Genomic DNA, 16,597 nt, shown 5'->3' on the forward strand with positions numbered 1-16,597 from the left:
GCAACGACGACCACTGATGTCATCTTTCTTGCGTGAAATCTAGCGAGACATCAGATGCCCGTATCTCCTGACCAGTCCCCATAGATCGGCCGCGAAGCCGTACTTTCAACCAGACATGAGTCGCCTCGACATGCTAGTTTCGTTGTTGTCGGCGGCGGCATCTTCGAATCGCCCTTCCCGGTATTCTTGAAAAGACCGCCGATGGCCGTGACGTTGATCGACTTGGTCGCTTTGCTGCTGGTGGATGCGAAGTTTCTCCGTCAGCCGCAGGACGGTTGCGTATTCGTTTTGGTCGACAAAGCCGTTGGAAGCGTTGCTTTGGATAAAGTTGAGCAACGTGTCTGCTGCCCTCCGGGCGTCCTCCTGCGTGGGCGACGTCGGAGAAGAGCCAACAGGGGTCGACGACAAACCGCTGTTGATCGGAGTGGTTGTTGACCGCCCAGCCATGCTGCTATTGCTGCTGCTGTGATGCAGATGCGGTGACGAGGCGATGGCGTTGTCGATGCCGAACGGAGCTGCGTTCATCTCGTGGACAGGAGACTCCAGAGCCGAGGAAGGGGCGGTCGCCGAGGGGTGAAACCTCGGGGTTGATGGCTCTGTCGTCGTACCCGCTGCGTTCATGTACTCTAGATCCAGGGTTGGGAAGGTCTGGCTCCTCGGCCGCGAGAAGTTGGAGCCTACGCCCACTTGCATCTGGCGAGTCTGATCGGGTGCTAGGAAACTGCCAACGTTTGGATCTGGCGAGAAGGTGAATGGACCTGTGGGGCTCAGCGCACCCCCCGAGAAAGAGGACGCCGCTGCGTCTGTGAAAGCGCTGTTCAGAGACGTCGTGCTATGCGAGTTTGCGTGCTTGTAGGTGTTGCCGTCTGGAGAGTAGGGGATGAACCCGAGGCTGTTGTTGTGTGCGTCCTCGTCACTCCGATCTGCCGAGAGGGGCGAAGGCTGTCCCGTAGGCGACGTGGTTGACATGATGCCGTGCGTCAGCGATGGCGAGGCAGAGAGTTTCGCGTGATCGATTATGTTCGTCTCGGATGCCCTCCGCAACAACCTGGGTTGACCGATGCCGTTCTTCTGCTTGAACTTTTCCAGCCACGAGCCGTTTAACAAGGCCTTGAACTGGCTTTCCGACTCGCCACCGACAGTCAGACGGAAGTGGCGAGCCTGTTGCAGGATCTCCTCGTCTGAGATGTCAGCCCCATAGCGTGTCTTCCTTTTGTTGACCCAGGATGACAAAGCCTTCTCGAAGTCCGGCAGCTTCTTCTGGTTGCGCTTGACTGGAGATTGCGTCCTGTTCTCCGGGAAGAGATACTTCTCCTTGTTACGAAGAACCTTCGATACAGTACTAGACGCAGCGTCAGACCTGTTGAGCCACGGGGCTCGCGTAGTGTTGATCGTGTCACCTACCTCCTTTCGACGCCGAACATGGCACCGATTTCGGTCTGCTTCATGTTGGGGTTGTCCATATGGTACTGGCACATCCTGCGCCTGTCGTCATCTGTCAGAGTCTTCCGCGGCGCTGATTGCTGCATGCCCAACGGCCTGACAGGCTTGGACGAAGGCGACACACCCAGCACGGGCGGCATCTGCAAAGGGGGCGCCGACTGAGCCGAGTAGCTGCTGCGATTTTGCACGAAATTACTTGGCCATGCTCCCTGAGGTATCGTGAGCATGGCAAGTTGTGTATGCGATCGATGCTGTTGCTGCTGCTGCTGCTGCTGAGGAGGCAGAATAGGCTGTAGAGGCGCCGGCGGAGGAGGCATCCTACCGATGGATTCTGATGGCAACCCGTGCGGAGTGTGAGAACCATAACTAAACCCGTAGTCTGGCATGGCGCTCTGGTGGTAGGCATTCATGTCGCCCCAGCCGTCGTTGACGTTGTGGTTGGCGGCAGTGTTCTGATGGTGATTTGTAAAAGATTGGTCCGTTGCAAGATGACTCTCCTGGTCCACGCCAGTTGAGCCCATCATGGCGTGTTGCATTTCCTGTCTGTTATGTCTCAACCTTCTCTTCACGCAGAAGCATAAAAGCAAGGGCCCCGACGCTGGAGGTCAGCAGCAAGCGACCTTGAGCGTTAGTTCCAGGTTAAGGGAGCCGGACGACACAACACGCGCGGGAGGGAGGAAGAACTCCCGCCGTGCGCGGAGGTGTGTGGTTGTCCTGATGACTGGTAGGATGCCCAGATGTGGGGGAACTCTGTTCCCAGTAGGGTATCTGATCGGGTTGGACTCATAGATGGGAGGCATGCATGATAGGTCGAGGGGGGGCAATTGGTTTCTGAACGACGGCGTATAAGCGGTCTGCGTCGTGGGGAGACCTCGAGGCGGAAGGCAGGATAGGACAGGAGATGGCGGGTGGTTCAGGGATGCAATGCAGGTGCGTCGGAGGTGCAGCAGGCGCTGGGGGGGGGGGGGGGTCCAAGACGGGATGGATGGGTGGATGGATGGTCAGTTTGGCGGCGGCACGTCTCCTCATGGAAGAGGAGGGCTGGGCTCCGCTAAATGTCCTTGACCCTGTATGTTTTGGAGGCGGCAGCGGGCTGGACGGACGGACGCAACGGCACGATGCAGTCTCGGGCTCTTCCAGTAGCCCATCGATGAACGTATGGTATCCCAGTCGGTCGAGACTGTTTCGACGACCCTTGCCAGCGCGTGAAGCAGGGACAGAGGGAGAGGGAGACAGAGAACGCGCGCGAGAGAGAAGCTGATTCCGGTCGTTGGGTTGGTGCTCCGATGCTCGACTGAGAGAGGGGGGCGTATAAGCTGACAGACTCAGAAGCGCTGCAGTGGAGGATGTGCCGGAACGCTGCACACTGCACAGCGTTAGAGGGCGTCTCGGCGGCAAGCGATGGGGTTCGATAGACCCGTCGACAGGGGCAGCGAAGGAGACGAAATCGGTTCAACGGGCTGTTTGCTGCAAGGCGAGAAAGCTGCAATGCAGTGCTGGGTCAGTCGGTCGAGGGGAGAGATGGGATATCAGACGGTCATGTACGATGGAGTGTGCAGACAACGGTAATACAACACAGACCAGAGAGCTTGAGCTTCGGAGGTGGGCCACCTGGGTAGGTAGGTCATATGTATTGTGGTATGCACAAGAGCATCGGCTGCTGAGGGTTGTCCTCGAAGTACCGGCAAGGGTAAAGAGAGTAGAAGAGGGGGTGGGAGGGGTGTGTGATTTCCTCTGGTCCGGGGGGGTGGAAAGGAAGGGGGGGGGATGAATCTCTTAGAAAGATGGGTTGAGAAAGAGAGGCCTTGAAGGGTTGAGATGGGTCCTCCAACAACGAGCCCACCCTATCGACGAGAGGTATTCAGAGGGGTGAGGAGGAAATGCACAAGATGAAGTGACCAGGGGGTGTAGAAGGGCTTGAGGCTTGATGCCTGGAGCTTCGTTCGGGGGGGGGCCTTGGGTGGTGGAGGGGGGGGGGGAGAGAGATCGGTGAAAGACAGGCCAGGCCGGCCCAGGGACGGATGTACGAAAGGTGATGCTAAAAGCAGGAAGGCCAGCCGGGAAGTATCAAAGGCAAGGCCAGGTCGAGCATGCTTGTCAGATGGCGGGAGGAGAGAGTTGCGGCCGGGGCAGATCGAGACGGGACGGACTGATGAAAGCCAGCCACCAGCTCCAGGGGTCCCATCCATCCATGCTCGTCCTGGCAACAGAGAGCTTGATCCGGTGGAGGTAATAACGTAGGTTGTTGTGGCAAGATTCGAGACGAGACAAGACGAGACGCCGGATGATGTGGAGAGTGTGCCAGGCCAGGCAAGGCTAAGAGATGAGATGCGATGCGATTGCTTTCCTCGTCTTTTTCTTTCCCGTCTTGCCCTGGCTGTTCAATTCGGACAAGGTGTGTGTGTTGTACGCTCGGCCGACAATGTACTTTCAGACCACCTTGCCTTGTGTTCTTCACGAGCATTCGAAGTCCAAGCAAGGTAAGCTGTGGCACACTCGAGCTCCATAGCTGCCGCCTCCTGCTACAGTACTTGGTCGGTCAGTCTCACCAACAGCCACGCCGCGCCCTGAGCCAGGGATTCCGCAAGCGCGCGTGGTCCCGAGGATCAACGAAAGCCAACTTCCCAACTCCCTCTCTCTCTCTCTCCCACTTCTTTCGCCAAGCTCTTGAGGCCAGTGTCATAGCCAAGGTCAGTATTCATCTGGGCTGAACACATCCAAGTGGACTCGGGTGGATATGTACCTCTTTCTGGTCAAGGTAGCGATCGACCATCTAGCTGGCGCAGGTGGCCTGGTCGCTCATGAATCGAGTATCGCCGACTGCGAATCTGCGATGCTGTTGACGCTGTCACTCACCCGCAGTATGAGCATTCCCATTCCTTGTCGCAAGCTCTCTCCTCTCACCTCCCCAATTTCAATCGATAACTGATGACAGGTCTTGCCGCCAGGGTTTGAGCTGTGGCAGTCGCCCATGGCAGGATCATGCGAAAACCGAATCCCTGCGCATCGCATCCCGGGATGAGGCATTTCAACAGACCAGCAGCCGCTGCTCCCGTCTGTGCTTGATCAGTGATACTTGTTGGGGGTAGCTCCAGGGGTGCAATACAGGTACAAAGGCGGGCAAAGCCTCCCCCCCCCTTGCCAGGTCCTTGCTCTGGCCTTCGCCATAGGCTGGCTCCATGCATTACTTGTGGTCGCTGCTCGTTCGTCGCTTCTCTTGCTGCTGCTGCTGCTGGTACAGCTACTGCTACTGCTACTGCTACTGTCATTCTTTGCTCAATAGGGCCGGCGCTACCCAACCCTGTGTCGTTGTCAGAGACAAGTGCGGCCTCCACGTCGTCGGAGCATTTTCCATTTGATCGTCGCCAGTGTGCGTCGCACGGCGGGCGCTGAAGCCTTCTCCGGCCATTCTCCATAACAACACGAGGGATTTCATTGTGTGTCCTCGAAGGCGAGCTCACATCTGTGCTGTCCGCGATGATCCGGGGGAGCTTCACTCGGACAATCAAATAACTGCTGGGATTCCATTGCTGAAAGAAAGCAGGGCTGATTGTCATCTAAGCAAATCTTGTCGTCTGATGACACCCAGCTCACTCTAGGTTTCTGGACTGGACTGACCAGTCTGCGCCGTGTGCAGGGGATCGACAGAGCCAGAGTTGAAGGCCCAGTGGCCTGTCTTATCCATAGTGAACCTCGACAGCAAGGATCACCCCGGCTCCGTCTCAATCGAGACCCTCCAGGGGGTGGGGGAGGGTTCCGCGAACGTCTCTTCCGCCCATGTTTTGCTAGGTGACTAGGCTTGACAGGCAGACAGACCCTGTACCGAACGATATTAGACAAGCGGACTGTGCCCAATGCGACCGATGCTCTCGTCCAGTTGCTGCTTGCGCGCGGACAAGAGCTATACGTCGTCGAGTCAAGCGTAGATCTAGGATCAGGCAGGTAATATCAAGACTTGTCGCATGAGTTCCGAAAGGAAGCCACGGCACTGAGCGAAGATCATCAATGCATCGCCGTCGAGGGGGGAGAGGGGGTGAGGGGTGCTAAGGAGGCTCGCGCATTTTTCGTCCCTTCTTTTCGAGCTGATCAGTCCCTCCACGCGTCGCACTCCCGGCCGGCTACAGTTAGCCCCTGCTCGTTCGACGACCAAAAAAGGCCGTCTGAGTGAGATGCCACCCTCTAAGGTCGAGATCCGGCGGCGCGCTTTGATGCTCAATTTCTGATGGAGTGAAGATGAGAAAAAGCCAAGGCTTCGCCGCCAATGCTCCGAACCCCGCTTTCTCTGACGAAGAACTCTGACGAGGGACTCTAACGAGGAAGCAGCATGATGCGGTCGCAGGTCGACGAGCCAACGAGACCACATCCCAGACCGCACGGAACGGCACATGATCATGACAGCTATGGAACCCCCAAGACTCGGTCATTCATCGTTCTGGCTAACAAGTTGAAGCATTGAGCTGGCCCTGGCGTCCTGCCGAAGCTCCCTGTCATGGAACTGAACATGGAGATGAACGACTGATTGCGAGCGGCGGTACTTTCCTGGTCTTGCCGAAACACAGGCCGGGTCGAAACATCCCGCACTGCGAAAGCCACTAAGAAGATGGACCTTGCTGGCTAGTGGAACGGGCCTTCGGTTGAAGATTCGTCAGGAACAGTAGCCGCGACGAGGCTTGTGTCGGCCTTCAAGCCGGAGCCCGATACCGATACCCACCTGACAACCATGAATTTAGAGCAAAGCCATGTCTCGGCCTTCCATTCTCACGGCCGCAAGGTCACATTCCTCCCTTCGTGTCCACCGTGCAGAGGGGAGGTCTCGCCCCCGGCTTCTTCAGCAGGAGACGAGGGAACCCACAATTGCAAGAAGCTGAGAACATGGAGAGGTCGACTTTCGTCCAACGAAATGCTGAGAGCCCATTCCTGACCTCTCATTGGACATTATTCGCGGGTCACAAGAGCGTTCTTCATCTCACCATTGGATAAAATTGCCAGATGACCTTGCTTGAAGGGTGAGGCAAAGAATCGATCCCAATATGGGAAGTGTATATCTGGCTAGCTTGGACCCGGTGACCATGGGAGCTTGTCCTGAAAAGGCGCCATCCGCTGATGAGGTGAGGGGGGTTCAGAAGTACGGATTTTCATGGCGGATATGCCTCGTCCACGGCGTCTTCGTGTCGATACGACCATGTCGGACTGTTACAGGGTCGCAGCTCGTCGCGCATGTATGCTCGCTGGCAGTGGCAGTCGCTACTGGTGATGCCGTGGCCATTCGTCTTGTACAAGCACCTCAGGCACCTCTTCCAGCACCAATCGTTCTCCCCCTGTTGGCCTGGTATGGACAGCGCCGGATTGCTGATGATCATGGTCCTAGCGGCAGCGACGACAGGCGGAGTAGAAGATCGAGAATGCCCACTGAGCACTTCATGACGGGCTGAAGGGCCGGAGGAAATAAGAAAAGTCCGGCATGATATGCGCCGCGGGATGAGATCGCTTCGATCGCTCCCGATCTTGTGACTGGTGTTGAGCATACCTTGCCGCCATCGTTGGTTTGATAGCTCCAATGACAATGCAGAAATGTTCTCGGGAGAGCCATGACAGTATCGCATCCGAGCATTGCGATCGCTAGACCGGGAGCGATGAGCAGCAAGCAGCAACAAGCGGGGCTCGGGCATCAATGGGTGAACCAACCAGTGCCAGATTGCACGTTGCCGAAAGGAGCGAGGACCAAGACCATGTCGGTGTTTTGGTGGCTTTCGTCCGGTGAGTCGTGGCTTTCCTATGGCGTTCCCATGATTGACCTTGACCGTGAAGCCTCTAGACCTTGCAAAGACTGGTGATGACTTACTCTTTGAGAAAGTTGGCTGGGATCAGAATGGTATTTGCGAGGTCATCGTGAGGCTGGCCCGTGGCCTTTTTGTCACAATCGATTGCATGAGCGGGCGCGATGTTCCCACGCCATCCCAACCTTCGATCCTTCTCTGCCTATCGAGGCGTCTCCACACACCCCAGAAAAGGACTGTACGTAGCATCAGGGCACGGTTGCCCATGGTCCTCAGGCAGATAGACAAGGTAAGGTAGTTAGCATATGGAGGAGAAAACGCAAAGAGAGCGCCAAAGCGGCAGGGCAAGCCGTGGTGGTCCGTGTCCTCATGCACCGGATAGCCTGCATCGCAGCCGTTTCTCCCGCGTGGTCTGTGTGTCCTTTGGCTCCTCGTTTTTCCGCTTCAACCACCCACCCAGCTTGCCAGGATCCGGGGGTATGCGTCCTCGTCGCTGGAGCGGCTGGGGAACATCATTCGTAGCAGTTGATAACCCTCATCTCTCGAGGTGGTCTGTGAGGCGCAGAGCAGGGCTAGTGTTAAGCCGTATTCGAGTCTTGGTTCTCCTGCACCCCACCCACCGCCGGTCGAAACAAAGTGAGTGATCGAGCAGGCTGCATTTCCCAACCTGACTTGAGCTTGCTGATCCCGACGAAGTAGGTCCTGGGGCTGCGATGCCTGGACCAGCGCCGTTCCCACCAACGCCAGAGCTGTAGCGACCCACCAGGCACCCGATGACGGTGTGCCGCCCCCTCTTCGGCCCCCCCCTGGCGCAGGCCCTCGGCGGCAAGAGAAGTCTTCTGAAAGGTCGGTCTGAGAGGCCATGCGTGAGAGGATCGAGCCAGCGACCGTCACTGGCTGGAAACTTTCCGACAAAAACTAGGCCCGTGGCGAGATTTCATCCGCTCAGTGACCAAGCCAGCCTGAGCCAGACAACAACAGATTGTCCCAGGCTCTGTCCTGTTGGAAGGATCAAAACACATGATTTCTCGGCCGCGAAAATGACACGTCCAGAGAAGATTGAGGCGAGGTCGTGAAATGTCGTCAGGCGTTTGTGTTAAGCGCCCGTGTGTGAAATTTGCCGGCCTCACCCCCCTCTCGCATGCGGCCACGACGGCGGCCTCTGCATCACAGCTTGCATGCATCCCTACGCCGGTCGCTGGGACTCACAACTCGTGAAGGTCGCATGAGGAGAGACCCTCGGCTATGCATGTTGGCCGTGACTTTTCAACCACAGCACGAGGAAAATACCGTGACCTGAACCTTGTGGCGTCTGAGGCGCATTTCGCACCACGCTTTTCGTTCGTTCAGTTCTCTGATCCGTATGCAGGGGACGAGTGCGTGATCCGCGAGCCGGGCTTTGAGGACAGGAACTGTATGCGAAGTAAATTTGAGTCAAGGTGGGAGACATGGCGAATCCGCTTGTTTGTTCAATTCCCCCCCCAGTTATTCTCACGTCATCTCTGGGGTAAACGACATCTACTGATCGATCGTGCTCTTTCGCGTCATCGAAGCTGCTTCGTCTGCTTGACGGACACAACACCATCCGTGCGCCAGTCCGTCTCGATCGCGAGAGTTGTCTTGGCGCTGTCCTCTTGTCAGCCGTCCCCCATAAGCTCAAAGGCGGCGCGGACAGACTGGTGTGGTTCCTGCCTGGACATTACCGCTGCGCCTCGAGACCCCCCCTTGCCCCTTCAACACGAACAGCCACCGGAGCCTGTAGTCTATGCTCAGGCAGTCCTCAACATGGAAGTAGCTCTGTGCTTCAGCTTGGAAAAGCTGGCGATCCTCTGCTTTCTGAGGTGGTGAATTCCGGGTCGTACTATCACCACTGTCTTCCATGGCATTTTGCGAAGTGTCTCAACGCTTAACAATCGTCACTGATTCGCATCTGTGTCAGTGGAGGTGATCTGGGAGAAGATGTTGATCGCGGAGAGAGAGGGGGACGAACCAATGTCCTCATCAGCTAGCTCGTGGGACAGACCAACACGCTGAGGTTGGTGCTTGCAAGATTTGCCATACACAATAGCGTTTTTGAACTGCTCAACGATGCTTCGGTGAATGGCGTTGCACTGGGCATGTTCAGTCAGTACTGCTGATACTAGAACAACCAATTGCTCCGTCCCGAAGACCTCAAGGTGATCCAACAACTTACGAAATCCTCGACAGTGCACCTGTTCGACCGAAGCACAACGGGCTGGCTGTAATCCGGCATCCTTCCTTTTGGCTTCGTGTAAACGCGCACGAGGTTCAGTTTGTCCCACCTAGTGCATTGTTGGTTAGCACAGTCTGTGCTGCCTCTTCTCCGTCTATCAACCTCACACCCAGATTTGGACTGCAGAGTGATCACAGGCCAAGGATGCAGCTCAACAAAGAAAAGGGGAGGGCTCACATCGCTTCCATCAGTTCGTCGACATTCCACCCGTGCTCTGAGCTGATCGGGACAGCGTTAGGGATACGGTACAGAAGGTCGAGCTCCTCGATACTGATGGCATCGATCTTGTTGAGGACGTAGACAACGGGGATGTAACTCCGGCTCTTGGCTTCTAGAATATCAATGACATCGTCGATGGTGGCGTCGCATCGAATAGAGATATCCGCAGAGTTGATCTTGTACTCGTTCATGACAGCCTTGATCTCTTCGTGGCTGATGTTGTTCAGAGGCACTGTGTTTGTGATGTTGAGGCCGCCCTTCTCCTTCTTCTTGAATGTAATGTTGGGAGGAGACTTGTTGATGCGGATGCCGGAAGCCCTCGAGTTCCGTCTCAATGACACGCTTGTCCGTCAAAGGCTTGTTGACGTCGAGAACGATGAAGATGAGATGGCACGTCTTCGCGACCGCGATAACTTGACGACCACGGCCACGACCGTCCTTGGCACCCTCGATGATACCTGGTAAATCAATGATCTGTAGAGGAGCACCTATTTCAATAATCAGGAACACGTCCGTGCAAATCAAAGGGTCAGGCGCAAGGGGCAATCGCCGGGTGATAGCCTGTGCTCACCATTGTAGACGACTTGGCCAGGCACCGAGGTCAGTGTCGTAAACTCGTACGCTGCAGCCTCGGAATGCTGTCCTGTGAGCCGGCTCATCAAGGTACTCTTTCCTACTGAAGGGAAGCCGATGAATCCAACACTGGCAACACCCGTCCTGGCCACATCGAAGCCCGCGCCGGCGCCGCCACCACCGGACGATGGCGTGAGCAGCTCCCGCTTAAGCTTGGCCAGTTTGGCCTTCAGCTGGCCCAGGTGAAAGGACGTCGCCTTGTTCTTCTGGGTCTTGGCCATCTACAGGGTTCCGTTACGTTAGTTGCTAATGGTGGTGTTGGATCCTTGTCGAGAATAGACGTACTTCGGCCTCGATCTCCTTGATCTGTGTTGCGAATAGTCAGCCATTGCTCAGAGCAGCCCAGAGAAGCCTGCCTACCTTGTCCACCGTTGTCGACATCTTGGCGGTGTTCCCTACTCCTCTGTTTCTGTGTGGCTCCTTTCTATGTGGCGCTGCTCCCGATTGCAGTGTCGCGATGGCCGTGTCTCTGAAGTAGCTGCTGTTGCGGTCTGCGCGCGATGGGAGGATTTCAAGAAGTTTGGGATCTTGGTGGGGTAAAAATTTGGCGGGGTTCGACTTTGCCGAAGTTTCATTGGTGCACCCTGTGATGTCACTGGTCTTTACCCACCCGTGACCACACCGAGCCCTGGTTCGGTCAGCCAAATCGGATGGTTCGGTTTCGGTGTCTGACTGTTTGTCCACCCCCAAGAATCGTGTAGGCCTCGCGTCAGTATGTCATCGATCAAACTTCATGTTAACACGATCCGTCGCGAATTTCTACGACAAGGCTTTCACTACTGGGATCTGAGCTGGTAACCCATGCTTGAAAGTGGCATGATACAAATGGCACAACAGGACGTAGGAGGAAAGACACATGCACATCAGTTTGGAACAGTAAAAAAAGTGTGTTTCATTGGCTACATAAATCAAGACAAACGCATTGCATGTCTGTCGCTTTGCCCAACACCATGGGACACTATGAAGTCGCTTCGTCGAATGGTACATCAGCCCGACAGGAGAGGATGGCAATACCACTGCCATTCCCGCCCCAGTAACAGCCAGAGTGTCTTTCCGATGCTGTGAAGCCATACTGGATATATTTGCAACACCATAAGCACCTGCCCACTGCTCAATGCACAGCGTCCAAACAATTCCGTGTCATTAAAGGAAAGCCTCTTGCAGGAGGAGGGAGTGATGATTTCGAACCAAAGCCTGAGCTTCAGGGCTACTGCTGAGTGATCGTACTTCATTATCGTCAAGATCAAAGCAGACGAGATCAGTCACGGTTATGATTTCGCACCCCTTTATCAGGCAGGATCTGTTTCCTGATTGCTGTTCGTACCATTCACAACTGCGGTTGGCTTGTCTGACTCACTGTTGTTGAAGAAACCACAGTTGGCGCCGCGGGTGTGTTCATCGGGCGCACTGTCGATATTCGGTAGTTTGGCTTTATTGGCGAAGGTGCACACTCATTAGGATTGAGGGAGAGGGACTCTCTGCGAGCATGTGACTAGGTGCCCTAGGCCCTGTGCAAGCAGAGCTTCGCATAGTCAGGCTCTCCTGGGAAAACCTGTTGGAGCCCATTGCGTCTTGGAACACGTCTCTCGTGGTCAGGAAACGGCACCTTGCTTGTGGCTGTGAGACCTGGAAGGTCTTCTCCAACCTTTTGTCCGTTGACGTAATATGTGTTGCGGGGAGCGAACCCCATGAAGCGCTCGGATCCAGGGTCTTGTCTATATCTCCTCGGTGTTTGAAAGGCAAGCTCTTGCGCTTCATTTTCTGGGACTTCTCGATATTCGACACTGAGTCGAATATCTTGGAGATGAGCGATGGTAGGGATGACACCAAGCAAGTCCGAGAGCTACAAATTTGGTTAGCAAGCGACTCAATGGAGAGACGAATTAATGAACATACCTTGACCAAGAACATGTCCATTTTCAAGAACTTGGCTTGCGCATCCCTGCGGAGTTCTCCCAGCACAGAAGAACCTACCACACTTGCGTCCTGGCCTTCACCGTAGTAGTTTGGCAATTCGGCACCGAGATCGCGGTACTTGTGCGAAGTGAGGGCGTACTGGTCTGCTTCCAGTCTCCAGAAGGCCCTTTTAACGAGGTCGGGTTGTGCCAGGTCCGTGACGAGGAGACGTTCCCATAAGGGATCTAAAGTTCACAATCAGATCGATACGAGGCATCAAGCTTTGAAATCAGGCGAACTTACACTTGCCCAGGCGGAGATCCTTCTCGCCTAGAATCAGGGCAACCTGAAAATTGAAAAGCCACTGCGCTCTGCCCTCAGGAGTGCCCACGGCTTCAGGACGCACCGTGTCGTAACGCACACCCTGAATATGCTGGAACCTTGAAGCGATGCCCAATGTGCATGGATCAGCACATTGTTCCAGCCAACGGAGGAGCGGAGGAAGTTCCAAAGCACGTCGTTTTCGTTCTTCGTCTTCGCGAGCTTGGCGTAGCGCTGCCTCACGAGCTTCACGCTCGAGTCTGTCCCTGTCCTCACGCTCTCGTCGCTCTTGATCCTCGAGCGCTTTGCGGGCTTGCTCCTCTTTCTCGCGACGGGCTTGCTCTGCGGCCTCACGCACAAGTTTTTCTTGACGCAGGCGCTCTTCCTCTCGCTGCTTCTCTTCTTCTTCCTCCTTGCGCCTTCGCTTTTCGTCTTCGATGCGCTTGCGTTCCGCCTCATCACGGAGACGTTGCGCCTCGGCCTCTTCCCGTTGTTTCTTCTGCTCGGCCTCCTTGGCTTCAGCCTCCCGCCTCAGACGTTCTTCTTCAGCAAGCGCTTCGGCGATCCTCTTGTCTTCTTCAGCCTTGCGCAATCTCTCTTCCTCAACCTGCCGTCTCTTCTCCTCTCTAGCTTTACGTCTCTTCTCTTCTTCCAGACGTTGCTTGGCCTCCTCTTCCTCAACCAGGCGCTGCTTCTCAGCCTCACGCTCACGGGCTTCACGCTCATCGCGCCGTTTCTTATCGGCCTCCTTCTGTCGTTCTTCTTTTCGCCGCGCGTCCTTGGCTTCAACATCTGCGTCCCGTCGTCGTTTCTCATCATCCGATTCCTTCGGCGCCTTCGGGAGAGGGGCGTCTCGCATATCGACATCGACATCCTCGGACTTGACATGGATGCTCGATTTGTCGCTGTCACTGTGCCTGGTTTGGTCCTTGCGATGTGAATCGGTGTCACTGCTTGGTTTCAGTGTTGTCCTTTGTCCATCACCATCGGTCTCCCGGAGCGAAGCTTTAGGTTTTGCGGAACCGTCTTGTGTCGAGCGAGATCGTTCGTCAGCAGAATCAGCTGCTCTTTGACGCCGTTCCTTGCCTTCAGTGTCGAGTCGCCTTCTCTTGACAGGACCCTCAGCGCCGTCCCTGTCAGACTTGCTGGAGTGCGGCGGCGTGACGCTTGAGCGGTGCCTCTTCGAAGGAGGCTCGCTGGACCCCGGCAACCTCTCGCGAGACTCGTCCCTCTTGAGAGCCTTGGTTCTGTCATGGTATTTCTCGGCGAGGAGCTCAGGCTTCAGCCTTTCGGCAGTCTCATCATGTTTCGGATCTCGAGGGCTCGCAGGGTCCTTGACGGAGGATGTAGTCGATACCATACTGGCTCGGCGTTGCTTATCTCGTTCACCACGGAGCTCGCCCTTTGAGACCAACTTCCGACGTGGCTTGACGGTCTCACCCTCTGACGACAAGGCCGCCATATCTGATTCGATTCTCTTCGGCTTCGAACCGAGCTTCTGTGATGTTGCAGGAGAGGCCTCACGGTCTGAAGCTGCGACGGTTGGCAAGCGTTCGTCCTTCTTGAGCTTTGCGGACCCGCGTTTGGGAGAAGTCTGCTCGTCTTGGTGGGTGAAGGAGTCTGATCGTCGCTTTTCCTTCGGACTTGTGATGGCGCGATTGGGAACGGCTTTTTTCCTGGGTTCGGCGTCGCGTGAGGGGCTCGAGAGGTTTCGCCGCTGAGGCACAGGCTCTTCTTTGACCAGATTTCTCCCTGGTCGTTTCGATTCCTGACCACGCTTGCCAGGTGATTTCGTCTTGCCATCGCGAGGGGATTTCTTATAAGCATCGAAGGCGTTTTTTAGGATTTCCTCCTCCTCCTTCCAATTGGTGCCCTGTCGTTGTTGAGCAATCTGGTAGTAATACGAGCCGCGGTACTTGCGTGTCGGATCAAAGTTTGCCTGGCTTAAGAGCAGTTTGAGGACATCAATGTTCTCTTGGCCGATAGCAGCCAACATTGGCGTTGCGAACTCGCTTGGGAGGCTCGTGACTGGGGCCGGATCAGGGTTTGCGCCACCAAGCGCCAACAGCAGCTCCATGACCACGCTGTGTCCACCACGTGCAGCCGCCACCATGGCCTCAGGGTCATCATATCGCTCCTTGACTTGAAGAACTCTCGTAACGGTCTCCTCGTCACCCTTGGCAGCTGCGCCCTCAACGTCTTCTCGTCAAGATCACATAGAAATGGTGATTGCCAATCTTGGTGGCCCGCGAGTTGACAGGGCGGCGACTCGTGGGTGCCGTGAACGTCGGGGGCTGTCCGGCCCCATGTGATAGTTGGTCTGCCTGGTCCGCGTGGTGGTGTTCTTCTGAAGTTCGTCGGAGGTCGCTGGATTTCTGCTTCGCTTCAACAAGCGCAGCTCGTATCTCTTCCGCGTTGTCCAGATCATCGCTAATCCTGTCTAAAGGCTCTTCTCCTTCCAGATTTCCCTTGCGCGGGTTCACGCCAGCAGCAAGAAGAAGCTTCACAACCTCAAGGTGTCCATTGTCAACAGCGTCGAGCAGAGGCGTATCTTTCACAGAGTTCATGCAGTTGACATCGCATCCGGCCTCGATGAGTAGCTTCACAATATCCTCGAAACCGTTGATGGATGCGCTTTGCAGCGGGGTGTTCCCAGCGTAATCGGCTACGTTAAGGTCGCCTGGTCGCTCCGCCAGTCTCTGCTTCGCGATATCATACTCGCCCTTGTTGCAGGCGCGAGCAAGAGCAGTTTGCCCATGCGCATCAACGTGCTTCTTGGACTGTGTCATTTTGGCGGGCGACATGTTGAGGTCTGCTGTCGCAGGCGTTGACAAGTTTCTCATCTTTGAGCTTCGCGGATGAGGGCTGCCGCTGGCCGAAGATTCGTCAGAGTGGTATTCCGTTGATCGAAGGGGAGGCGGGAGCCGCCTCTTCTTCTGACTCAAGCCGTTTGAATGTTGAGAGGGAAGTTGCGATGAGATGCTCCTCCGATGAGTACGCGCTGGAGGAGAGACAGATCGGCACTGGCTATCGGTCCGCCATCTTGAGGAAGCAGATTTCGGGTCTTTGTGTTGTCCCTTGACGCCTTCTTTGGGAGCAAGCCAGTCGGCGCGATCTCGGTCCTCGATCCGTCGGCGGCGAGCAGCTTTACGCTCCTCTGGGTCTTCTTCAGATCCAACCCTGGACGCTTTACGCTTGTGGGACACGAGCTGGTCGGAGGACTTGGCTCTGTCTTTCATGGAAAGCTTGGGAGATCGTTTTCGCCGGTCGGCGTCAGACTCGGAGTCGTGAGCGACAGGGCCTGTTCGCCTTCGGTGGTGAGGGGGCGAGGTGGGGGCAGAACTGAGGCCGCTTGATCCTTCCTGACCTTTCAAAGGCTTATCGGGTCGAAGCGTGTCTTTGTCGACGCGGGGCCTCTTCTTCTGTTGTGTCAAGGCAGCCGCTGCGTCGCTGACAGGAGGCGGCCCGCCCTGCCCAGCGTCGCCGTCTCGACTCAACCCGTTGCCACTGCGCTTCCTGCCACGTTGTACCTCGGCATCGCTCCCGTCCTCGTGCTTTACCTTTCTCACCTTGGAAGGCGAGTGACCATCCTTACCAGGCAGCACGATGGTCTCGGCATCTGAGTCACGGTCGCCTGAGGCGGCATCGTCGTCCGCATCCGCGGAGCGTGGGGGGTTGAGAACCGGCTTGGAATCTCTTGTGGGTGACGGAGCTGGATTGGAGGGGCCGTCGGACGAGGAAGACTTCGAGGCCACCTTTACGCTCGCATTCTCGTCAGGCTGGGGCGTCGATCGTTGTTTGGGTGATGCGGCAGGCTTCGTCTTGTCGGACCCGACAGCATCTTGCGCATCCATGGCATTTATCTGAGGCCCGCGAAACTTGCTAGCACCATCCTGGCCACGACTTGGCCACGGTCGAGAGGTGTAAGACGCGCTTGGATTGATTCGCGGCAATGGTGCACAGGTCTACCCGGTCGCTCCAGGAGGCGGAGTAGCAGCTAATCAGTACCAGATCGTCGGGAGGTCGCAATGGGGAGGAGAGTCGTCGAAAGTCG

General features: G+C 56.1%; 4 protein-coding genes across 4 annotated transcripts; 1 reads left to right on the top strand and 3 right to left on the bottom strand.

The window, feature by feature from the left end:
- Window positions 1–105: 105 nt before the first annotated feature.
- VDBG_08769 (conserved hypothetical protein) lies at window positions 106–1,964 on the bottom strand (the record flags this gene model as incomplete). Its single annotated transcript, XM_003000927.1, has 2 exons — window positions 106–1,342; window positions 1,423–1,964. 2 exons carry the CDS (start codon window positions 1,962–1,964, stop codon window positions 106–108), a joined length of 1,779 nt encoding a protein of 592 aa, XP_003000973.1.
- A 4,509-nt stretch (window positions 1,965–6,473) lies between these two features.
- VDBG_08770 (predicted protein) lies at window positions 6,474–8,296 on the top strand (the record flags this gene model as incomplete). The annotated part of the gene is made up of 5 exons (XM_003000928.1): window positions 6,474–6,831; window positions 7,259–7,458; window positions 7,768–7,856; window positions 7,920–8,066; window positions 8,143–8,296. The coding sequence occupies 5 exons, from the start codon at window positions 6,474–6,476 to the stop codon at window positions 8,294–8,296; spliced, it is 948 nt and encodes a 315-aa protein (XP_003000974.1).
- Window positions 8,297–8,662: 366 nt separating this feature from the next.
- Window positions 8,663–10,707, bottom strand: VDBG_08771 (GTP-binding protein RBG1; the record flags this gene model as incomplete). The annotated part of the gene is made up of 8 exons (XM_003000929.1): window positions 8,663–9,139; window positions 9,211–9,331; window positions 9,415–9,523; window positions 9,652–10,035; window positions 10,088–10,181; window positions 10,265–10,547; window positions 10,612–10,632; window positions 10,687–10,707. 8 exons carry the CDS (start codon window positions 10,705–10,707, stop codon window positions 9,120–9,122), a joined length of 1,053 nt encoding a protein of 350 aa, XP_003000975.1.
- Window positions 10,708–11,199: 492 nt separating this feature from the next.
- VDBG_08772 (ankyrin repeat protein) lies at window positions 11,200–16,397 on the bottom strand (the record flags this gene model as incomplete). The annotated part of the gene is made up of 4 exons (XM_003000930.1): window positions 11,200–12,169; window positions 12,223–12,467; window positions 12,526–14,742; window positions 14,813–16,397. The coding sequence occupies 4 exons, from the start codon at window positions 16,395–16,397 to the stop codon at window positions 11,828–11,830; spliced, it is 4,389 nt and encodes a 1,462-aa protein (XP_003000976.1).
- Window positions 16,398–16,597: the final 200 nt, after the last annotated feature.

Source organism: Verticillium alfalfae, genomic scaffold, assembly GCF_000150825.1.
Source record: "Verticillium alfalfae VaMs.102 supercont1.13 genomic scaffold, whole genome shotgun sequence".
Lineage (NCBI taxonomy): Eukaryota > Fungi > Ascomycota > Sordariomycetes > Glomerellales > Plectosphaerellaceae > Verticillium > Verticillium alfalfae.